This window comes from Dermacentor andersoni, chromosome 1 (assembly GCF_023375885.2).
Source record: "Dermacentor andersoni chromosome 1, qqDerAnde1_hic_scaffold, whole genome shotgun sequence".
Lineage (NCBI taxonomy): Eukaryota > Metazoa > Arthropoda > Arachnida > Ixodida > Ixodidae > Dermacentor > Dermacentor andersoni.
Genome location: NC_092814.1, coordinates 271413408 through 271435438, shown reverse-complemented (window position 1 = coordinate 271435438; position 22031 = coordinate 271413408). Strand labels below are relative to the sequence as shown.

Genomic DNA, 22031 nt, shown 5'->3' with positions numbered 1-22031 from the left:
TACTTGCTAGTATTAGTGCCTTACGTAAATTTTGCTCGTGTTCTTTCCGTGAAGTGTACCTTTGTGGCATTTCATTACTTCAGTTTTTCCTTTTTTATGTTTTGATCTTTGTGGCAATGTTGATGAGCCTTGCATTGAGGCGTATGTTTTGTACTAGACTTCAGAAGGCTGCTTACTCTCTTTTTATTTTTTTGCCTTGATTTTGTAACCTCCCTTACACAATGCCCCCAAAGGGCGTGTAAGATATTTTAAATAAATAAATGAATTGTAAAAATGCGTCCGGACTGCAGCACCGGCACGGCGTAGACGAGCCCGTTTCCCGTTCCGCTCGTGGTGCTGCTGATCGAATGCTGCCTGCTCCTCAGGAGTACGTATGACGCGTGGTCTACCCATTTCAGAGCCGGAGAGAAACTGCTGCGCGCGCGCTCGGCTGCGACGGAGAGCAATGATGTCACTACTGGCGCAGCCAATCACGCAGCTCTCTGTCTCTTTTTTTTTTCGCGCATGCGCACGGAGTTGCGCCCGAGGAGTTTTTGGCGTGCAGGCGACACACGGACGGACGGACTGACGAGTTGACTAGCCAATACACAACTTCGTAGTAAAAAGAGAAGGCGACGGAAATGCGTGATGTCTGGGGGTGAGGGTTATTCTTTTATCCACCTATGCATACTAATGCGACGCTAACATGTTCGAAATAAAGCAAGTGTTGATTCTTGTTCCTGCTTGTATCCAGTTCAGTGTGTTGTTCCAAATCAGCGTGGTAAGAAAACTAAAGACATACTACGAACTTGCTGATGTCGCAGCATTTGTAGAAACGTTCGGTCCCTTGAACTCTGGAATGGAATCAGACAACGCGCGTTTGCTTGTTCGGTGTTGGAAAGTCGTACGAACTAAACTAACTGCTCCAACGCTTGACATCTGTCCAACACCACGAATGATGATTCGCTGTAGACGGTGTGTATAAAAAGCATATCATGTCTGTCCGCGAGCTAAATTCAGCTCATGCCGACAGCACGTTAGTGAACGAACTTATCAAGGGGGTTTGGCCGGGCATTCGAAACTGGCTAGAAAGGCAGGCACGCCGGCTGTGCTTTTTGAGCGCCGCAAATGTAAGCGCTCGTCACTGGTATTAGTTCCTCTTAGATATCAGCTGTCTACTGCAGGCAGTTGAAATGTAATGGTGTGTGAATTTATTGGTGTACTCACAAACATATCGCGATTGCTACAGAAATACAGTATATAAGCCAAAGACATTGAAACATTCGGAACTCTTTTTAAATAGGTGCAGAGAACCTCATGGAACGAATAACTGAAAGGGATTCCATATAGTGAACACCGCATTCTGTGAACGCAAGGCGTGCACGCGTAGGCGTGCGTTATGAACTCGGGCAAGAATTTTGAGGAACACGCAAGCCACTCCCATGGCATGGGGAAAGAATGGCATTCGCTCTCAATTTTCTATCCGCACCTCTAGTAATGTTGTTCTACACTTTCAAGGAAATGGCGCTGTTCCAGGAGACGTTGATGACAGAGTGCGTTGCGTATAATGACCGAAGACCATGCCGCAGGGTTTCGAGAGCGAAAAGAACTATGTTGTCAGCGAAGCTAGTGATAAGCAGCTCGAAAGACGGACATATTGCTCAACGCGCAACGCATATTTATGAGGAAAGCAAAACTTCACTCTTTGTGTTTGTTCTCTATCTTCCTCAACTTGCCGTGTTCATTCGCACTCTGATGTACAGAGTCACCGTGACCCGCAAGTGCCACTTATGAGGTCTCCAGCTTTCTCTAGCGGCTGGGTTTCTGCGCTAAAGTGAAGCATTTTCTTCCTTTGACAAGGAGGTCATGTTTGCGCGATGATGCGCCCCGCTGAAGGTGCTGACTTCTTTAAAGTGCTTATTAAAGCGCATTATTGTGCCCTTTATAGGGTGGCACAGTAAGGCAGCCAGATAGAGAAAAAAGCGCCGTCCTCACTTTGTCTGACATACGCACGCACGCACGCACACTGAGCGGCGAGCTTCGAGCTAGGCTGATGGATGCATGCATACACACGAAACGCGTGTGTTCGCGCGCAGCTTTCAACGCGGAAAAACCTGGCGACAACAAGCACGTAACCAAAGCAGGCAAATGACACCGATTTCATTGTTCATTCTTTTTATAACTTTTCGCATTTCGGTGTTCGTAAGCAGTTTTCCAGAAAAGAACAAAAAGCAAACATTGAGGAAAAGGAGGGAATAACTCTGACCATAGACCACATTTGGCACCTTCAATCAAAACTAATGGCAAAAAACAAAAGAAGAGGAGAGAAAGAAATGCGAAAGAAAGCAACGAAACCGAGTGCGGTGGCACTAGCCTGCGATGTATGCCACTGTAAAACAATGGTTGATTTCACCCGCCTACGTCACGGCATGCTAAGACAATGAAGAGCGTACCGCCGCCTCAGGAACGGCGGAGCGGGTCGAAAAGTGGCGGAAAGGGCGAGAGAGGTGACTAACGAGAGAAACGTTATAACGTATCGTGCTCGCACCTCCGGTAGTCACATTTCGGGACCGTCGCGCACGGAGCCACGAACGGAGTTCGCACGCGCAGCACTGCAGCCCACCACTCCGTGTCAGGAGTTTTACACCCGACGTCGCCTTTTCACCATGACAACGGTAAGATCTGCAGTGTGCCCCAGTACTCACAAAACGGCGCGCGAAATTCGACGGTCGTCAAGAAAGGGAGAAAATTCAATGTCTCGGTGGGAAGCTTTGAATGTCAAATCTTGAGCAAGTCTTTCTTTCTTCTTTTCTGTCTTCTTTTTTTTTTATTGTAGAAAATTGCTTGGTGTGGATGTGGGCACTGTTCTGACACTAGATAACAGCGAAGAACTTCCGCTACTTTGGATAAGCGCTGCTTTAGACGGGCAGAGTAGTTTGGACAGGGTGGTTTACCCGAGTCTACGAAATGATTATTGAAACAACAGCCCGAGCACCCGTAGTTTCACGTGCAGCCCACAAGACACATTGATTCCAGCTCACTTAGCAAAAGCACCGTAACACCTCTCCCGAAAGCGATCGACAACTGTCGAAAGCCAGCTACCCAAAACATATGCGTGCTTCGCGTACCTGTAAATGAGTAATGTTCAGGAATTTTAGACATTAGCCATTTGGTTATATATTGAACTTCACCATTATGCACGAGCGTAACTCAATGCGCAGCATTTCCAAAAAAAAAAAATACTGTTTTAGAATGCCACCCGAATTTCCAACAGCTTTCAATTAGCAACTTCTAGAGGGTACGTTCTTCTAATAACTTGTGTATTTACGGAATTTCTTGGTAACTTTCTTATTGCTTTATAGCAGCGTTTTAATACTGACCAAAACAATGCTATAACGCAGAGAAGACGTTACGATTGAGCGCCGTAAATACACATGTTAATGAAGGGTGTATGCCCTCGACGTTGCTAACTTAACGTTGTTGAAATTCGGGTGGCCTTCTAAAATATTATTTTTTAGTTATCACGTTTAATAATGCTGCTGATTGAGTTACGCTAGTGTACTGCGGTGAAGTTCAACAGATGGATGCATGGATAGTGTGCAAAATTTATGAGTATGATGACAATGAAATTCTTGAAATTTAGCGCTGTTTCGGCACTCCTCCAGTAGCGGCACACTGTGATATTCGCTAGTGCTAAGACTCCTAATTTCGAAAATCCTGGTTTGGCAGAAGCAGTGATGTAGATCACTCGCTTCCGACTCATCGGTGAGTTTAGTCGAAGATGCATGAACATAGTTTATAAATGCTGGAATAGAATCAGCGAGTGGATGACCTTGAAACAATTATCCGGAATGCAAAGGCACTCCGCGAATGGCGTAGGCAGACGTTTTCTGGCGCTGACAGGTTCAGATCTACAATAACGCCGAGTGTCTTGACTATACTTCTTTCCGAAGCGTAGTAGTGTGACTGCAGTAAAAATTCTGTATACCTTGGAGGGTGCGAAAAGTGAAGGCGAAGTACACAAACTATGCACGGGCACATACATTCCGATTCGTACACTACTTCCTTCGAAGATTGTGCTTTCTTACAAAGAATATGGCGATTTCCGTCGACCGTCCATAATGCATTCTTCGAATGCATTATGGAATGCATTTTTGCATCTGGCAAAAAAAGGGAAGAGGACAGGAAAAATTTAAAAAATAGTCAACCGCAAAAGACAGCGTAACAGCTTTTGTGATGCTTGCAGAGTACCCTTTCTTGACAACATACCGGTTTGTATTATATAAGTGATTGGACAGTCTGAAAAAAAAAAGAAAAGATGTTTTCAGTGCCTCTGTCCAATTCGCTGTCGCTAGAAACACTGGTCGTTCACGTTAAGAATTTACGCTCCCTTAAAGAAAAAGAACTTTGAGACTTCAAGGCTTCATTCCACAAGCTGCACGCTCATCAGCTTCTCATGAGCTGACACCTGTTAGCCCATGGAAAGTTGAAGCTGCAATAGAGCAGGCGAATGGCCATGGCTTCTATTATGAGCTTGGTAGTAACGCAATATAAGAGAGCGTTGCACTCGTTTGGTGTCATCAATATGATACAGGTGCTTTCCCCATTATTCAGAAGTGTCAACAGCTATTTCATTTGAAATGCTTAATGGGCTGCACAGGCACAGTTATGAACAACATTTTTCTTTTAGCTTCCATGGGAGTATCTATAAACACAGAGCATGCAGGATGATGCCTATATGCTCCTTATAGCCATCTGACAAAATGTAAACCCCAAACCTATACTCCAGAGGAAAATGGGCAATGCAGTAACTGCAGATTGAGTCAAAAGATAAGCTATGAACAGTTATAAAGCAGACCGAAATCGTTCTACGGTTGTTCATTTGCTAAGTCATCGAAATAGAAGTATCGAAATAGAATGCACACGCGCTGCGTGTGCATTGGCGCTTTGTTGTCTGCATGAGACTTACCCCCCCCCCTACCTAAGTCTTGTGGTCACGCGCTCGGAGAGGCTGATCTTACTCATTACTTTGACTGTGGGTTTCGTGTGCGCTACAAATGCCTGCAGTCATCCAGTGAGCCACATAAATTTTCTTAAAATGCGACTCTGACTAGGAAATTCCATTCCTTTATTTTTCCCACTGATCACTCTACCTTCTTTCGTTTTTTTTTCTTTTTATAATAAAGTTCAGTAGCATGATACACTTCTTTAACACATGAAGACCAGAGCCTGCTGCACGCTTGGTACGGCATTAAGTTATACGATCGGAGGGGTCATGCTTCTTGCAAGACATAACGAGCCCCAGTGCGAAGCAATCGTGTAGCAAGCCGTTGTCTGCGTTGTCCGTTGTCTTCTGTACGTTGCCGTCTCTTTACCCACCATGGATGCTTAGTGGCTATGGTGTTGAGCTGCTAAGCACGAGGTGGCGGGATCTAATCCCAGCCCCGGCGGCCGCATTTCGATGGGGGCGAAATGCGAAAACTCCCGTGCACTTAGACTTCAGGGCACGTTAAAGAACCTCAGGTGGTCCAAATTATTCCGGAGTCCCCCACTACGGCGTGCGTCATAATCAGATCGTGGTTTTGGCGCGTAAAACCCCATAACTGTTTTTTTCTTTTTGCCATCTGTTGCTGCTTTCGCAGTTCGGTGTCTTCGGTACGTTTTCAACGCGGCTCGCGCCAACGACGTTTCTCTTCGAGTTGACGTTGCATCCAGGGCAGCACTCGCGGTCGAACGCCTTGCTCCAGTCCCTTCACACGTCGTACCTCGTTTCCCGCTTGGCGAGCATCCTCGGCCGTAGCGTACTTCCGAGGGGGGTATGCAATGCTTTATCGATCGTTCGGATACTTGTTTTGAGCTTGCTGTTCATTGATACGTATGCAGTTCAGTGTGCTGCTTGGGTGATTTCAATGAATGAATTGTTCGCTTCACTTTGCTGAGCGCTTGTAGCCTCTTTCTTAAGGGTGTATGAGCCATTGCATTTTTTTGCTTGCATAAGGGGTAGGGGCCATATCATTTTTGCTTGACTACGGAGGTATGAGCCATTGCTGATGATTACATTTTTTGTCCCACTCGACTAGACGCCGCGCTTTTTAGGTATGAGTCGTTGCAACGAGCCACTTAAGACTTTCGCCATAATATTTTGCTCGTATTTTCACGGCAGCAATGCTGTGAAAAAACTTTTCTTACTATATTCAAAAAGTGTGTCTGTGTGCCTTAAACGGACACTAAAGAGAAATGCTAAATCAGTTCAGAGTGAAAAAGCATTCTTTCAAAACTCTATTTTCGATGATTTCGCGACAATACCTTTATTTGGTTAGTAGAATAGAAAATGAAGGTTAAAGTTCGATTTCTCGTTGCGGACCATAAACTTAGCACTGGTACGTCAATGTGACGTCACGAATTTTTTTCCTTTTTCGACCTTTTTGTCCGCTCTGTGGCAGCTGATGTGTTCAGATATAAGGAACGTGCCCTATACTTAGCAGTAAAATTAACTTTTGAACATTCTAACTCTGCAGCAAAACTCGTGCCAGCGGGAGAGTTCTATATATTTACAGGCTGTTGTAAGTTCTGTTGTTCGAGAGGGTTTAATCGCAAGTATGTTGGGAACTCTTTTTGTGAGCACAAAATAGGTCTTTACTATAGGATCTCAGTGTATAGCAGTGGTGAAACTGAGAGGATAATGTTGTAATAAGTAGAGTCGGCGGAGGACTTGTTTTGTTGTTTCTAAACACCGCGGAAACTAAGGCTATCCCTTGCCTTAAAAAAATAATAAACGTAAAAAATAAACGAAAAGGAATAAAAGAAACATACGAAACAGCGTTCCGTGTACTTGATCTCCGGCGTCAACACTCGAAGAAGAAAAAGACAAGGTTTATATGGGCCGCTTAGGTAATGCTCAAGACGTCATGTTACGGACGAGCGATCATGCACTATTTAAAAATGACGTCTGCCGATATTGTTGTGAACAATGAATATGCACAACTAAGTAGCGTCAAAGATAGAGTTTGTTGGTTCTCCATGCTCTATAATGTAACAGGATGTAACAGGATGTAATGTAATGACTTGGGAAAACGACTAAAACGGAAGGCTAGAGAACAGACAAAGGCAAGCACTGACTTTCAACTCTGAGTGTCAGTACTTGACTTTGTCTGCTCTTCGGTTTTTGTACCGTCCCAACTCGTGCTGTTACATTCTGCTTCACATTGCAGGTGGAGCTCTTCTAAAATGTTGCTTTCGAAGCACCTGGCACAACGTCAAAACGTTCCGCCATCAGATGCGCAGGTTCATTCATCGCTGCCCCTGTTTTCCAAGCGTGCGATGGAAAACTGCAATATCATTTGTTCTGGGAGTTATTATACGGAGGCCTTCAACAAAGCGTTGTGCGTGCAGGAATTTCTTCGGCAAGCTGTTCTCAAAGTTGTAAGAACGTTAAGATACTCACGAATTACTCGAAATAAATCTGAACATTTAAAATGGACTCGACAAAGTCACATTTTCTTTTCTTCCGAGAAGGGTCGAATACAGCAGGGACATACCGCTAGCCTTCTTGAGGCCGCTAATCTCGTCATCACGGATAAAAGGCACGGACAAAGGAAAACGGTACCACCTAGACGAAAGGTAACGGCACGCTGGCAATAACTGTCTGCAACGACTCATGGCCGCGCCGCTTTAATTCGCTTATAATGCCTCCCTTCCCATTGCGCAAGCAGCGGCAACGCGGACAGCTTTCACTGTGGGAAACAATGGCCGTCTCCGGCTTGAAATAATGTTACTTTCAGAAGTAGAAGACGCCGACCAGACACCCTGTTGTCCGCCTGGACGGAGTTATATTGTTCAAAACCTTGGGACGCCAGCCAAATTGGAAATGGTGACTCTCGGCTCGACCACTTTTGTCTCTGGCATGTCTAGAGAATGGTGTCTCTCGCGCCTCGCAGATCGTGAAAGAATGGGAAGCTTAGTTTATGCGAGGCCGTGCTATCAAGTTTGCAGCTTTTCCTACAGGGAGGCCGATATCTGTCGTCTGATAACTAGAGGAGAATGGGCGCAAGAAATCGACAGCTAAAGGGCGCGAGGCACAAGTCAGAGTTTCCTCTCCACATTTCGCGGGGTTAACTTATCAGTCGGAAAAAGATTACTACGCAATTCGTACATCGCTTAAAATACCGCATTCAGATGTCCCTTGGCTGTGCCTATAAATGCCTCATTGACACTTTGACAATTATAATAGTAAGTCTCAAGTTAGATAATTATATAACAGTTACCTAATTAAATATCAGTAACAAAAAAAGTTACTGGCGGCTACTCCGCTGTACTGGAAACAATATGCAAAGGGTTTTCTTCTAGTAACGCATTCCTCTATCTCTTTTTTTTAAATCGTGGTGCATGATAGTTCATTGGGACACCCTGTATATATTTATAACCTCTGCATGCAACTGACGATGTTTCCTTCCTTAATAAATGTTGCAAATTACTAGAAATGCTTTATTTTCCATTAGTCGTTAGCACTGCTCATTGGAAAGAGAAGCCATACTGAGACACATATCATTCACGTGAATTTTACACACCATTGATAAAAGACTGCCGAAGGGGTCACTGAAGTCTACAGGTATCTTTCAAGTTCAAAAAAACACGCAAAGCAATTTGGAGTGAGGTGAATATACAGCAACATATTCATTCTCTAGGAATAGGCTATCCATACCTTTAGAAATATTTGTTAATTGGCTACCTCCTCTTCTTTTAAAAATATAATAAAATTTGTCCTCTGTATATATTTAAATATATTGTCTATGTACATGGTATTTACAGTGGAAATTTTTAAAAAATGTTGAAGCGAGGAAATACGGATGACGCAGCCGCCGCTGGTGCTTCTAATGCGCTTGTCCTCCTATTGTCAGCGTTTGCAAAAATAAAGCGATACTATATATATATATATATGAAATAAAAGTCATGCACGTCCGCGCCAACAGTGATGCAGTAAGCTATCAGCCACAATAAAATTATAAGTGAAAAGGTAGAGGCAAGTCAAAAGATACATCAAATGATGCGGGTCACAAAACTCTGGTAATGACACTTTAGGTTTGTGCTTGGGGGGAGGGGGGGGGGGTCAGCTTCGGCATCGCCAGGGGGGGGGGGGGGGGCTCTGATCCCCTCCCTCCCGCGGCTGCAGTCTGTTAAAGGCAGGCGCTTGCTGCGATGTCGGCGCACCTTAATGGAAAAGAAACTGCGGTGTCATAAGAACTAACGGTGTTCCTCATAGCCAATGTGTACGAGGGCTTTCGGACGTAAGATATAGACTACATGTGCCATGCCGTTCTACTGATGTAAACTTGATATGCTGCGTATAATAATAATAATAATAATAATAATAATAATAATAATAATAATAATAATAATAATAATAATAATAATAATAATAATAATAATAATAATAATAATAATAATGTTTATTGCCACAAAATATACAAAACAACACAAGCAGGCCGGTCTAAGCCTCAGTTGGCTTGTAGGACCGTGCCAATGAATGTGATAGACAAAGCAAACAAATATACATCAATTGATGAGAAATGAAGAAAAATAAATAAATAAATAAATAAAAAAACAAATAACGAAAGGCAAAAAATTGAAGAGAACAAGATAGCATTTGGTTATCTACATGTAACAAAAGTTGAAGAGGTAAATATTGCGATGCAAAAAAAAAAAATGTACAAGAGGGTAATTTTACCGTAGCTGCTTTAAGAAGTGTTTGAACGTGCTTTTTGATGTCGTGTTAAAGATTTCTTCTGGTAATTTGTTAAATATGTCAGGCACATAAGCACAGCGTCTGGCCGCGACATACCTTGTGGCTGAACGCGGAACTACATAACGGACATATTTTCTAAGCTCCGTTGCGGCGCCACGTTTTTGTTTGAAAGCGGAATTCCAGAAATGTTTAACGACAACTGTTTTTATAAGTAATGAATGGAAGTTTGGTAGCCCAAGTTCACGGAAGATGTTTGCAGATGTTACTATTGGGGAATTGTACGCAACATTTTTAAGAATGTTTTTTATAATCCGGTCAACCCTGCATCTCCAACGATCCGAACAAAAGCCAAAGACTGTAATGCCATACCTCAACACACTGTAACCTAGTGCCTGCGCTATAATCTTTTTTACAGACAAGGGTGCAATACTTTTGATATTAAATAACAGCCAGGCTACTGACCTCAGTTTAGAACAAATAAGTGATAAGTGATGTTGCCACGATAAATTACTATCGAAATAGATTCCGAGATATTTCACACAATCCACGTATGGAATAGGCGCACATTTACAATGAACACAGTCTGACTCATGCAAGTAGAGAGGCATGTTAATAACAGTAGTCTTAAGTGGAGAGCGAAAACAAGCGAGTTTTGTTTTTTGGGCATTTACAACAATTCCATTATTAGAGAACCAAAGCATTGCCTGGTACACGTCATTTTGCAACATTTCAGTGGACGTTCTATAAGAAAGGTGTTTCGCTAATAATACAGTGTCGTCAGCATACTGGAATACTGAACATTTCGAAATTGCCAAAGGGAAGTCATTAACAAAGATATTAAACAACAATGGCGATAAAATGGACGCCTGAGGAACTCCAGCTTTTACCGACAGCTTAGAACTAAATATGCCCTTATCATCGGTAGAGACCACCTGAAATCTGTTGCTCAAGTAATTTTCGAGAACTTTGTAAAAAGGCCCACGAAATCCCCCAAAATGCAGTTTACTTAACAAGATTTGATGATTCAGGGTGTCAAACGCTTTGGCTACATCTAAAAATAGCGCACATGTGAAAAGATTCTGATCAAATGCCGAGAACAGTTCATCTGAAAATTCCTCAAGCAGTGCCACAGTACCACGCCTTGAAATAAAGCCAAACTGTTGAATGGTCAGGATAGAAAATTTCTTAAGAAAAGAAGACATAGTGTGGAAAAGAAATTTTTCTAAGACCTGAGCAATAATCGGCAATATAGAAATTGGCCGATAGTTTTCAATACTATCTTTCTTCCCTGACTTGTGTAGTGGTACAATAACTGCAGTTTTTAAGCATTCTGGAATTTCGTCACCTTCCAAAAAACTATTCAATATATGCAGGATAATATCTGACAGCGCATTGAAATTTCTTCTGATGGTGTGTAAAGAAATTCCATCATATCCAGTGGGCTTGTTAGGACGGAAATTGAAAATAATTTCTTCCAGATCACCCTTCAAAATTCTCGAAAGAAAAGCCGACGCAGATACGGAATGCCCTAACGGCGTAGTGCTTGTATATAGAGAGACTGCCCTTTGGGACGCTTTAACAAAGTGTCTGTTGAAAGCATCAGCCACTTTTGTGGGAGGTTGTCTAACGTCTAATTGTCTAATTATCTAACGAATAATAATAATAATAATAATAATAATAATAATAATAATAATAATAATAATAATAATAATAATAATAATAATAATAATAATAATGTTTATTCGCATCACTGTAGAAGGTACATGATTCTGGAGCCCGGCATAAAAAGCAGTCGTATCCACAGCCTGACAAGGCGCCACTGGGTCCCGAATTGGCAGCTCCAAACACCTAGATACACGAGTACAATATACGCACAGATGATTGAAACTACTAACTATGCTTTATATAAATATGGTACGTCTTTTGAGCAAGACATATACGCATCGGTACCATCTCAACATACAAAGATGTGGCAGAACTCGGAATGAATAAAACATACAGTAAGAACATGAAAGAAAACATACCGTGTGTCGCAGCTAACTTTAGCCACGCTGTTCAACGAAAAAAAAAAAACACTGTGCAAGATACATTTATACGACCTACGGTGTCTGACGACCGAACACGGGTCGCAGGTCTTCAAATCATATCTTGCATAGTGTCTTTTTTTTCGTTCAAACAGCTTGACTAACGTTAGCTGGGACACCCTATATATAGCCCAGGACATACTGATGTGGGCATGTAACTCTTTGAAGGTGATATTTTCACGTTCAATGTTTTGTAGTTCAAATAACAAAGCTGCTAAAGCTGGCGGATTATCAAAGCCAATGTTTTTCACTAGATGATTCACCAGCATAGCCTCTGTAGGAAGTACGTGGACAGGGCCTTTGTTCTGAAACCTGTTGCTTCAGCTGGTAATGTTATCAGGCCGCATGGGCACAATCACGCGTAGTTCGGTGAATTGCTGAAGCAGGCGGAATCTGAGTTGAGGGCCTGATGTATTACAAGGCAGTTCTGTGGCTGAGCAGCGGAAAAGTGTTGTCTCGTCCCTTTAACCTTCGGAAAGAACGAGTACCTTGAACAGAAAAATCGGCCCGAGCCACTGCCGTCCAGTAACGAGTTGCTCTGGACACTGGCCTTTTGCGTGGACTTACCAGCCTGCATGAATAAGCTTAATCGGAAGCTCTAAGGAGAGGCACCATTATTCGGGACCTGTGCATGGTTGTAAAAGGCTTCGGCTCAAAACTGCAGCTTTTTTTCAGAAGCAGATGTAAAAATCGAAGAGTATTAGTTGAAGCGCGAAATTGACACAGAGTACAAGGAACCAGACATTGATCCCTGAGTCCATTTCGCGCTTCCCCTCTCCTCAGGGATTACCACCTAGCCCGGTCCCAAACCTTGAAAAATTGAAAGCGGAAGCATTCCCGCTGCTGCTCATCAATTAGGGCGGAGGCTGATACGACATTTCCTATCCCTATTTATGACAAGAATCCTAGTTCATCTACGCACACAATTTTGTTAGGGATTCCGTGGCCTTGATGCCAAGAAAGAAGAACTAGAGATTTTCCTAAATCTATTTAGTTGCGATGTCGATTCCCTTCCAGGTTTCTTTTTTCAATTAGAAGCAAATAAACTGCAGTCAAAAGACATATTGAAGGACAAGTACAAGGAAGAATATCTTATTCAGTTTCTAGAAGTTACTAAGCTCCTAGCAGTTCTGAAACTTAAAGTAATTTGCCCGCAGGTAAATATCAATTTTTAATACTGCTTAATTTGTAAGCAAACCTTCTCCAGAATGAAAAATGGAAGTTTAGATACATGGCTAATTTGTCCAGGACCTGAGTTCATTGCGTATTATTGGCTCATTAAACGTGCCACCACATGTCACTGAAATCATAAAGTCCGAAGTCTAAGGTCCAATACTCACATTTTGCCCCGTCCTACGTCTTGACAACGGGATGCAATTTTCATGCATTCAAGTAGAGTACAATCTGCTTATTGCCCTGTACGGAATTTTTCTGTCGACACATCTTTCGCCATTTGTACATATGGCAATTTTGCAAATACGTAAATGAACAACTTAAAAATGGGAATCTTTTCTTTCCTTCTAAATTTTTTTGGTGACCATATCACCCATTTATTTATTGGCGTCATTCTGACAGTTCCTATTTTCTTAATCGGCCTCTTGTGTTTAATATGCTCAAATTTGTATCCGTTGCGATTGGTGCCATTCTAATAGTACAGTACCATATATTTTACGTTGTATTCAGAGGCCACCATAGCATTTAGTCGAACAGTTAAAGGCTTCGTAATTATGTCAAACTTCTTTCCGACCTCATGCATATTGTGCTTCGTGTACAGATAGCGCAGAGCGAAAAAAACACGGACGAAGGAGGCACTCGTGAGCAGGAAGAACGCAGTGCTTATCCGCGTTTTCTCACGCTGCTCTGTCGATATCCAAAGAATGAGCCAAAGTTTTATGCTCCTCGTGCCTCGTTCCCGTGTTGTAGCACGTTGTCATAGCCGCATATTTCACCTCGTATTTAGTGTCCCTGTGCATCCTCCCACACGCACTCAGTGCTTACTCTCTCCTTTTTTTACTCTTTCTATTCCCCTTTCCCCACCCCATGTGTAGGGTAGCAAAGCGGGTGCACGTCTAGTTGACCTCCGTGCCTGTCCTGTTCTCTCTCTCTCTCTCTCATCTCTTCTTCTCTGTAAATATTGTGAGATTCCTACGCACTATAGAAGGCATTTATGCTCTATGTGTTCAGTGTCGCAAATATACAGTGCGCTAATAATATAAATATGGAGCTCCCACATAAACAACCACTTACTACAGATTGTTTTTAACCCTGTCTAAGAATCTGCGATGAAAGGCCTACTTTTTAGGGCTTTCGTTTGTGTCAATGAACTGTCGAGTAATTCATTAGTGGCTAAGTCGCGGTTACCTTTTTTAAACCAGGTTATCCTGCTCAACCCTGCAAGCTTAGCGTGCCATCTAGAAGTGTTTGTGCTCACCTAAAGATAGCTCTTGAAGTAGCTCGTGTTCGTAAAGAGTAAGGTATCTAGTACGCAATGATCATTGTTCATAAACACCCTCAACATTGGCGATATGACATCTGACACCTACACACTCCCGCAAAGGGGCATCCCGCAAGGAGCAGTGCTCTCACCAACACTGTTGAACTTAGCACTTTGTCGCATACACGGAACTTTACTCCCCACACCAGACATGCGTTACACAGTGTGCACCGATGACTTAACCATATGGATCAACAAAGGCTCTCGGGGGAAAATGCAGGACACCTTGCAGCGCGCACTAGATGTAGCCCAAGCGGCAGCTGCGAGCATTGGCTTGGAATGCTCCCCGGAAAAGTGGCAGCTGCTTCTTGGGAACCACCACGCGCTGGAGACCCCCCTTCATCCCCCATCACCATACCCAACAAAGGAAAATACCTTACCCAAAGACATATATCAATGTAATAGGCATACACATGCAGCGAAATGAAGGGCATTGCGCGACTGTTCAGCACTTGCTAAAACAGAGCGAACAGGTCTTGAACATGACGCGGCGCATTTTGCAATCGCCAGCGTGGGCTTCATGAGACAGACATGCTGCGGCTGCGTGACACCTTACTCCTGTCTCGCCTCCGCTATCCCCGCACCATACATTAGACTCACAAAGGCACAGTAAAAACAAGCTCGGCACCTTCGTAAGCAAAGCCACCAAACTTGCAATGGGAGTGCCGAGCAGCACAAGCACGGAGCTCGTAGACAAGGCAGGTAACCATAACACCTTAAAAAAGAGCTTATAAGCACACACAAACGTGGACAGGGTATTAGATTGAACAGTAGTACCACATAAGGCAGAAGGACAATTCTGCAAACGCTGAGTTTCAACCCCAACGACACCCCACCGCCTGCTACAAGCACGCTCGGCAAAAATGCCCGAGCACTGCTCACAATAGCCCCCATACCAAGGCACATGGACCCCCAATAAAGCAAAGAACGCAGCGCACACCGCATCACGTACTACAACGAGTACATTCAACAAGCCAACATCCACGCGTATACCTGTACACCACAACAGCGCAGCAGCCATAGCCGTTACCGATCGCGACCCTACGATCACTCACACGCAAACCATAAAAAAGAGATAACCACAGTGAGCTAAGCTTGCTGTCATCATCAAGGCAATTGAACTCACACTAGTCACGCTAGTCAAATCATACTTACAGATTCGACCAACGCTTGCCGGTTACTTCAGAGCGGACAACTTCCCAAAGATTATTGTTAGGAAATCCACAAACACCTGCACCGGCCCACTGATGTGATCTGGATACCGGGGCACGCGGGAATGGAGGGCAATGAAGGGGCTAACCTGCTCACCCGAGAAATCCTGCGCCGGGGCCCCTCCCTCCCCTGCACAGGTCGATCTTCTCACAAAGCTGCCGCAATGCCCACACTAGCACCATGCAGAGAAGAAAGAAGTCAATTTTCATCTCTCTGCCCGCACCTCCCCAGATAGGGCACATTTATTCGCCAAGCACTAACACCCTGCATACACCATCTAGACAATACGTTATATGGGGACAAGTAACAGAGCCTCTGCCACATTGCACCATCTGTGACGGTTACTCAAACACTCCGCACATACTATGACACTGCGGGCCTCCGGTCGTTCCCAGCGCTTCCCCACGGCTTCTCCCTCACCCTACCCCCTACAGACGAGTGGCTGACAGCAGCCAACACACGACGACCAAGCGACCCTGGCTGCGTACGTCGACTCTGCATTGGTGCAGGCGACCAGCGGGCTCCTGGAGTGAGGGGCCCCGTTCATCGCGCAATTTTTTTCTCACTAGATAAACTTTATTACTACTACTACATTGTTAATAAATCCTATTTCATAAAGTATAGCAATTCAGGCTGCATGGCTGCGGTCACAGAAAACAAAAAGTACAAAATAAACCGGGCTGGTTTTGAAACTTGCAGTCGCGTAACATTCCTAAGTCTCAGTTTAATTCTATAGGCTAATACTCCAACTTACACGAGTGGTCTTTTCTGGCAACTCCTAAAATGCAAACATTGTTAAGGATAAAAGAGCGCAACAGAGAAGGAAGAGAGCAAAATGAAAAAGAAACACGATCCCTCTCTGTCGTGTATATTGCACAATATTATTCTTGACAATGCTACACTAAATGGCCTACGCTTCTACGCTACTGAAACATAAACACATTGCACAAAAGTGAGCTTCAAATCGTTGAAATGACCGATTTTCGGTAACGAAAATAGAGAAAAACAAAGGGCCCTCTGTAAAGAATGGCGATGTTTCCCAGACTGCCTCAACGTCCTGTTGATATCTTGGTGGAGCTAAAATGACTGTGAACGAGGAAGAAAACTGGCGTGCTGCCTATAAATGTGAACAAGCTTGTTTGCCACCATGAAAATATATTTCATATCAATATACCCACGGTGAGTTGACGGTTATAGGGAAACTACTTCTAAAATAATTCGTTCGTTACTTTACAGGACGTCATGCCCAGGAGGTTAACACAACTATTTAAAATAGGAAATTATTTTGTGATTAGTTGGAATAAAGGTTTCAGGCAACACCTAATATACCATTACTCATTCTTACAAATTTACTTTCACTCATTAAAAGTTATAGGGTTTTGCGAGCCAGAACCACGACTTGATTATGAGGCACGCCGAAGAGGGGGAATCTGGATAACCTTCGGTTACTTAAGATACACCTAAATCTGAGTACACGGATGTTATCGCATTTCGCCCCCATCAAAATGCGCCCGCCGTGGCCGGTATTCGATCCTGTGACCTCTTGCTTAGCAGCCCAACACCATAACCACTAAGCAACCACGGCGTGTGTGTTTCATACATATATACATGATTCTATATTGTCCGGCCCTCGAGACCACTACTGGTCGCCAAGCCAGCCCGCTGGTCAAAACCTTTCGAGACCCCCGTATTAGAATATGTACGCATGCCTTGAATTTCTATTAACAACCCTTACCAGCTTCAATCACGCAAGCCAGTGCTTTGAGACACTTGGCACGTGGCTCGCGTCGTAACAGTTGACTCATAAAAGTCAGAACACGTGCCGATGACAATGCCAATAAAACAGCAGATGACATTGAAAATAGAAGTTTTACGTCTGCAAAAGATGATGCAATTGTGCAGTAATTCGTTTGAAGTCAGATATGCTGAACCCAAATTCTACAGTGGAAGAGGGACAAAAAATTGAGTCACTTTAGAATACTCCAAAGACGGTGAAGGCAAAATCCTGCGCGCTCACGAGACATTCATTAAATTACTTCACATTCTCATTCCATATCGTTGTTACTTCTTATTACTAGCTTTTTCTCACCAAAGGTCGTGGATCCGAGTGTCTTAATTAACTCTACATTAATTACCAGGGCCTTAATTAACTTCTCCTTAGCACCAGACGTTGTGGGTTCGACTTTCACTTAGGCTCGAGCGTTCGACTCCCACCGAAGGTCGTGGGTTTGAGTGCCTGAATCACCTCTATCTTAATTAACTTTGACTTTCTTTGGCGCGATGAGCGGCATCGGAGCCAGCTGTGGAAGAAGACAACGAACGCACGAGCGCGTGTCTGCGCAAGGCGAGCTCACATGACTTGTACCGCACGCTGCGTCTTGCAGACCATCGGGGATATGAGCCGCTTAAGGCTTTCGCCTTAAAACTTGCAGCAATTGGGACGCCGCGTTCAGTCAAGCTTTCTTTGTGGCCTCCGAAGGTGTAGGCGCTGCAGTCTGTGGTGGCCAGTGAGACAAATCTAGCTGCGATTTGGAGGTCCCGTTTAGTGAAGCTTTCTTTCCGGCGTACGAATGTTCCCAGGTAGGATAACGGACCGCTCATATATGCAGCTTGATAGTGAATGAAGGTGCCTTCAGCAATACGCGTTGTGACGGTACATTGCTTGAATGCCGACAGTCATTGTTAAATACACTCTGCCGGAATTTTTCGTGTTTGCTTCTCAGACTCCAGACCGGTCACCGGACTGAAGTCGGAACAGGCCTAGAACATTGAGGGAGACAGGCGATGTCACATTTGCGCGCTTTGCGGCCGCTTTCGCTGCATCCAGTCAGCCGAAAGTATAGCTGTCGATATCATAATTGTTCTCTACGGCATGGCGCATGCGCACAAGATTACCTTACAAGTGGGACGCTTTTTTCCTTCCCCACCGCTCATAATCATTACCGCTTCATGATTTTCTGTCTCGCTACCAGTGCTGAATCTAAGGCTTAATTGCCCTCCGACTTGCACCGCTGGCATTTCCAGGCGCAGTACATTTTCTGAGCTGACAATGGTGCTGATCGGCTCGTGCACGGACGAATCCGTAGAGCATATGGCTATGCATCCAGTACGGAATATTTGATCCAAGGGTCTTCCTGCAACATGTTTCACTGCAATAGGCACTTCCTGCTTCGCTACAATAGGCATACTTTTCTACGCTTCACTTTGTAGCAAAGTGGCCGGTGACGAACCGGGCTTGCGATACTATGAACGGGCTCGGCCAGAATCGCTACAATATATACGACAGCTTGGCTGAAGTGCGAGAAGCCACTTGTGCTTTTGTGATTAAGCCAAAGCAATCGAGTCGCTATCTCGGTAGCCATGTTCTGACATTCTGCGCTGGCTTGAACAAGTCATAGTAAGGCTGTATAGCTTAGTTGTCTGTATGAAGATTAAAAATATTCTTTGACTACTCACCGAGATCCATCGTATTTCGTTTAAAATTTTCATTATAAGCATAAATTGCTGGTGCATACTATAGGAACAAATTCACTTAATATAGTGAACGTAATAAAGTTGCCGCACCATTTGTTAGGATTCTGAAGAGTGGAATAAACCTTTACTGCGTTTTCCGCGAACGAAAAGACACACGCACGCGCAAGAAAAACGCGTGTTTAGATTAAGTGAACATGGACGTATTTTGCTGCCCTACTAAGTGACAACATAACAATGCCGCAAGGCTAGCGACAATGCAGTGCACGCGCAACAAGCACAATATTCTTTTTTTTTCGCACTTTGCGTCATAATAAAGGCAACGTGATTACTTTTTTACTTCTGGAAAAGCAAGTACATGCACGTACCACGTGCATGCGTGATTAACAACGTCCAAGGTTCGCGGTAATTACATATGTGCGTCACGCAGCTTTGCGGTATTATACGTTGGCAGCGACATACAAAGTGACCATGAAGAGTACAGTTAACCTCGTAAAAGAGAAGTGAAATTCGATACAATAGGCCAAAGGAAGTGAATATTTATGCGGCTTACTACACCAGACTAGTCGGAGTCACACACTTGTGCAAACAAAGAGCTTTTGAGCCTTTCTCAAGAGGTGAACTTACAACAAGAGGATGTGCTGCCTATGAATGCGTTGCCAAAGTATTAAAAAGTCTGTTTGCAAGTCACATGAAAGATCAGTCAGGAGACAGTGAGTTCCTTTAGTAAACAAATTAAACCTTCCCGCAAAAATTATGTGTATCGGTGCTTTTTTTTAAGTTAGCAGTACTTGTTATAAGGACGCACGGTATACTCTTGAAGGCGGTTGCACAGCGTGTAGCAGTACCACTGGAGAGTGCCAGAGAAAAGCTTTACTGCCACGCGAAAGAACGGGCACTAGAACGGCGCTATTGCTTTTCAAAACGTCCTAAAAATCTAACAGCCGCAGCAACTGTGGCCCTGCCATCGAAAAATGCAATCTGGAACTCGAACCAGGGAGGCCTGCAGGAGTCGAGAACCCAGAATTGCGAACAAGAGAACCTCCCCACGCTCTCATTAGCAGTTCTTTTTTTTATGTTCGGTAATCGGCAGTCACTAAGTTGTGTTGAAGAGGAAAACAGGTCAGCAAGTTATACACTGGTGTTGAAAAAGCAGTCCGCCGGCTTGCAACTCTTCATAAGATCCCGCTCGTAAGTTGCTGCTAATGTTTGGAACGACCGGTTAAAGTAAAATATACACACATCAATGCGGGTTTGTGTAGCGATTCTACATGCTCCTAGCGCTTTAAGTGGTTTGTGCATTTAGGATGCGCTTTGTCTTTTCTATGATATTGGTGCGTCTCATAATTGTTCTGTATTAGCGTATGTTTTCTGAAATTCGACATTCCAAATGCTGCTAATAACTGTCGAGTGTATGAGAGAGAGAAATAGGAAAGGGGAAAGGCAGAGAGGTTAACCAGAGGGGAAGATCCGGTCTGCTGCCCTACGCACTGCAAGTATGCGCCAGTGTCGTGTTCTTCTTTCCCTTCGTCCTCGTCTGTTTTGCGCTGTTAATTTCCGAGACATGCATCATCACCAACTCGCCCAAGTTTCTCTTCTATTAAATATGTAAATTTGTGTGTTTGTGCAACTTTATTGTATTTCACCAACATTTTGTATTGCCGCAGTGCCATTGTAGGGTGGCTTGGCTTCATCAAGCACTCTTCGGTCTTTAGCCATCTCTCCTGAGGCAAGTTGTAGATTGTCATAAATAAACGAATAATGAAAGAAAGAAAGAAAGTTGTGAGGTGTGATCACAGTATACCCGGGAGAAATGTGCAAATAAGGGCTGGGCATCGACAAAAAAAGATGTACCCAATATAATCGGAACCTTTTAATTAATTAATCGCTCTTGCAGATTTACGTAAGTATATGTGGTTAAATGATCTAGTCGTTCATATAGGGCGTCCCAAATATCATGCACCAAGATTTTAAAAACTTAGTGGCTATAATCAGACCGTGGTTTTGGCACGTACAATCCCATGATCTAATTAATTTTAATTTCAAAATTTAAATATATGCAAATGCCTCGTAGATGGACAGAACCAAGATAATGTTGTTTGCCGTCGTTTGGTGATGCTCAGACAATTTTTTTGCATTCCTGCTAATGATATAATTAGTCTTAATTAATCAACTTCTCAAACATTATAGTTATATTAAAAGTGTCAATGGTAGAATTGTACAGCAACATGAAAAACTCGCGAATTAGCTTTCTGTTGCTCAATACGTACTACGCAACTTTGTTCTTTGCGAGAGTGAAAGAAGCACGGGAATACAAGCCAAAGTGCCGCGTGACTGGCTGCTCGAGGCACTTTGCGTTATACGCGGGCTTCTTTCACGCTCGCAAGAACACTTTTGTGCAGCACGTATTGAGCAACAGAAAGCTAATTCGCGGGTTTTTCATGTTGTTCTACAATTCTACCATTGACACTTTTAATCTAACTATAATATTTGAGAAGTTAATTAATTAAGACTCTTAAGACTAATTAAGAGTCGTTAATTAAGAAAAATTAGCAGGAATCCAAAAAAAATTTATCTGAGCCTCACCAAACGATGGCAAACAACATTGTCTTGGTTCTGTCCAGCTACGTCGCATTTGCATATTTTTAAAGTTAGGCTCAAGTTAAATGAAGCACCCTATATACATAAACTTCAAAAGGAAAACAAAGCATGCAAAGAAAGTGGGCTACAAATCGCGCCCTTCATATCACGTCTGCGAAACTTTCAGTTGGTGGGCACGTCAATCACATTAAACTACTCAGACGCAATCATAAGTGCGGCCGCGGATGCAAATAGGTTTCTTAACATTCTTTGACAGTCTTATTACGATACGTGCGAGCCTTCTTGGCATGTTACCGGGTATTTGTTCAGAACCCTCGTACAAGCCGCTGAAAGACAAAATAGTTGCAGCGTACTAGCACATCCTGCAGCACAGACCGCTCTATATTCTCCTTTTCCCCACCCCCAGTGTAGGGTAGCAAACCGGGTGCTCGTCTGGTTGACCTCTCTG

At 43.6% G+C, this 22031-nt stretch overlaps 1 protein-coding gene across 1 annotated transcript in view; it reads left to right on the top strand.

The window, feature by feature from the left end:
- The first annotated feature begins 2528 nt into the window (after positions 1 to 2528).
- LOC126547643 (acyl-CoA Delta-9 desaturase-like) overlaps positions 2529 to 22031 on the top strand; it is a 39735-nt gene continuing 20232 nt past the window's right edge. Inside the window, exon 1 of the mRNA XM_050195559.3 lies at positions 2529 to 2654. Within this exon, the coding sequence (XP_050051516.1) occupies positions 2646 to 2654 (9 nt within the window). The 5' untranslated portion in view covers positions 2529 to 2645. The remainder of the gene's footprint in view (positions 2655 to 22031) is intronic.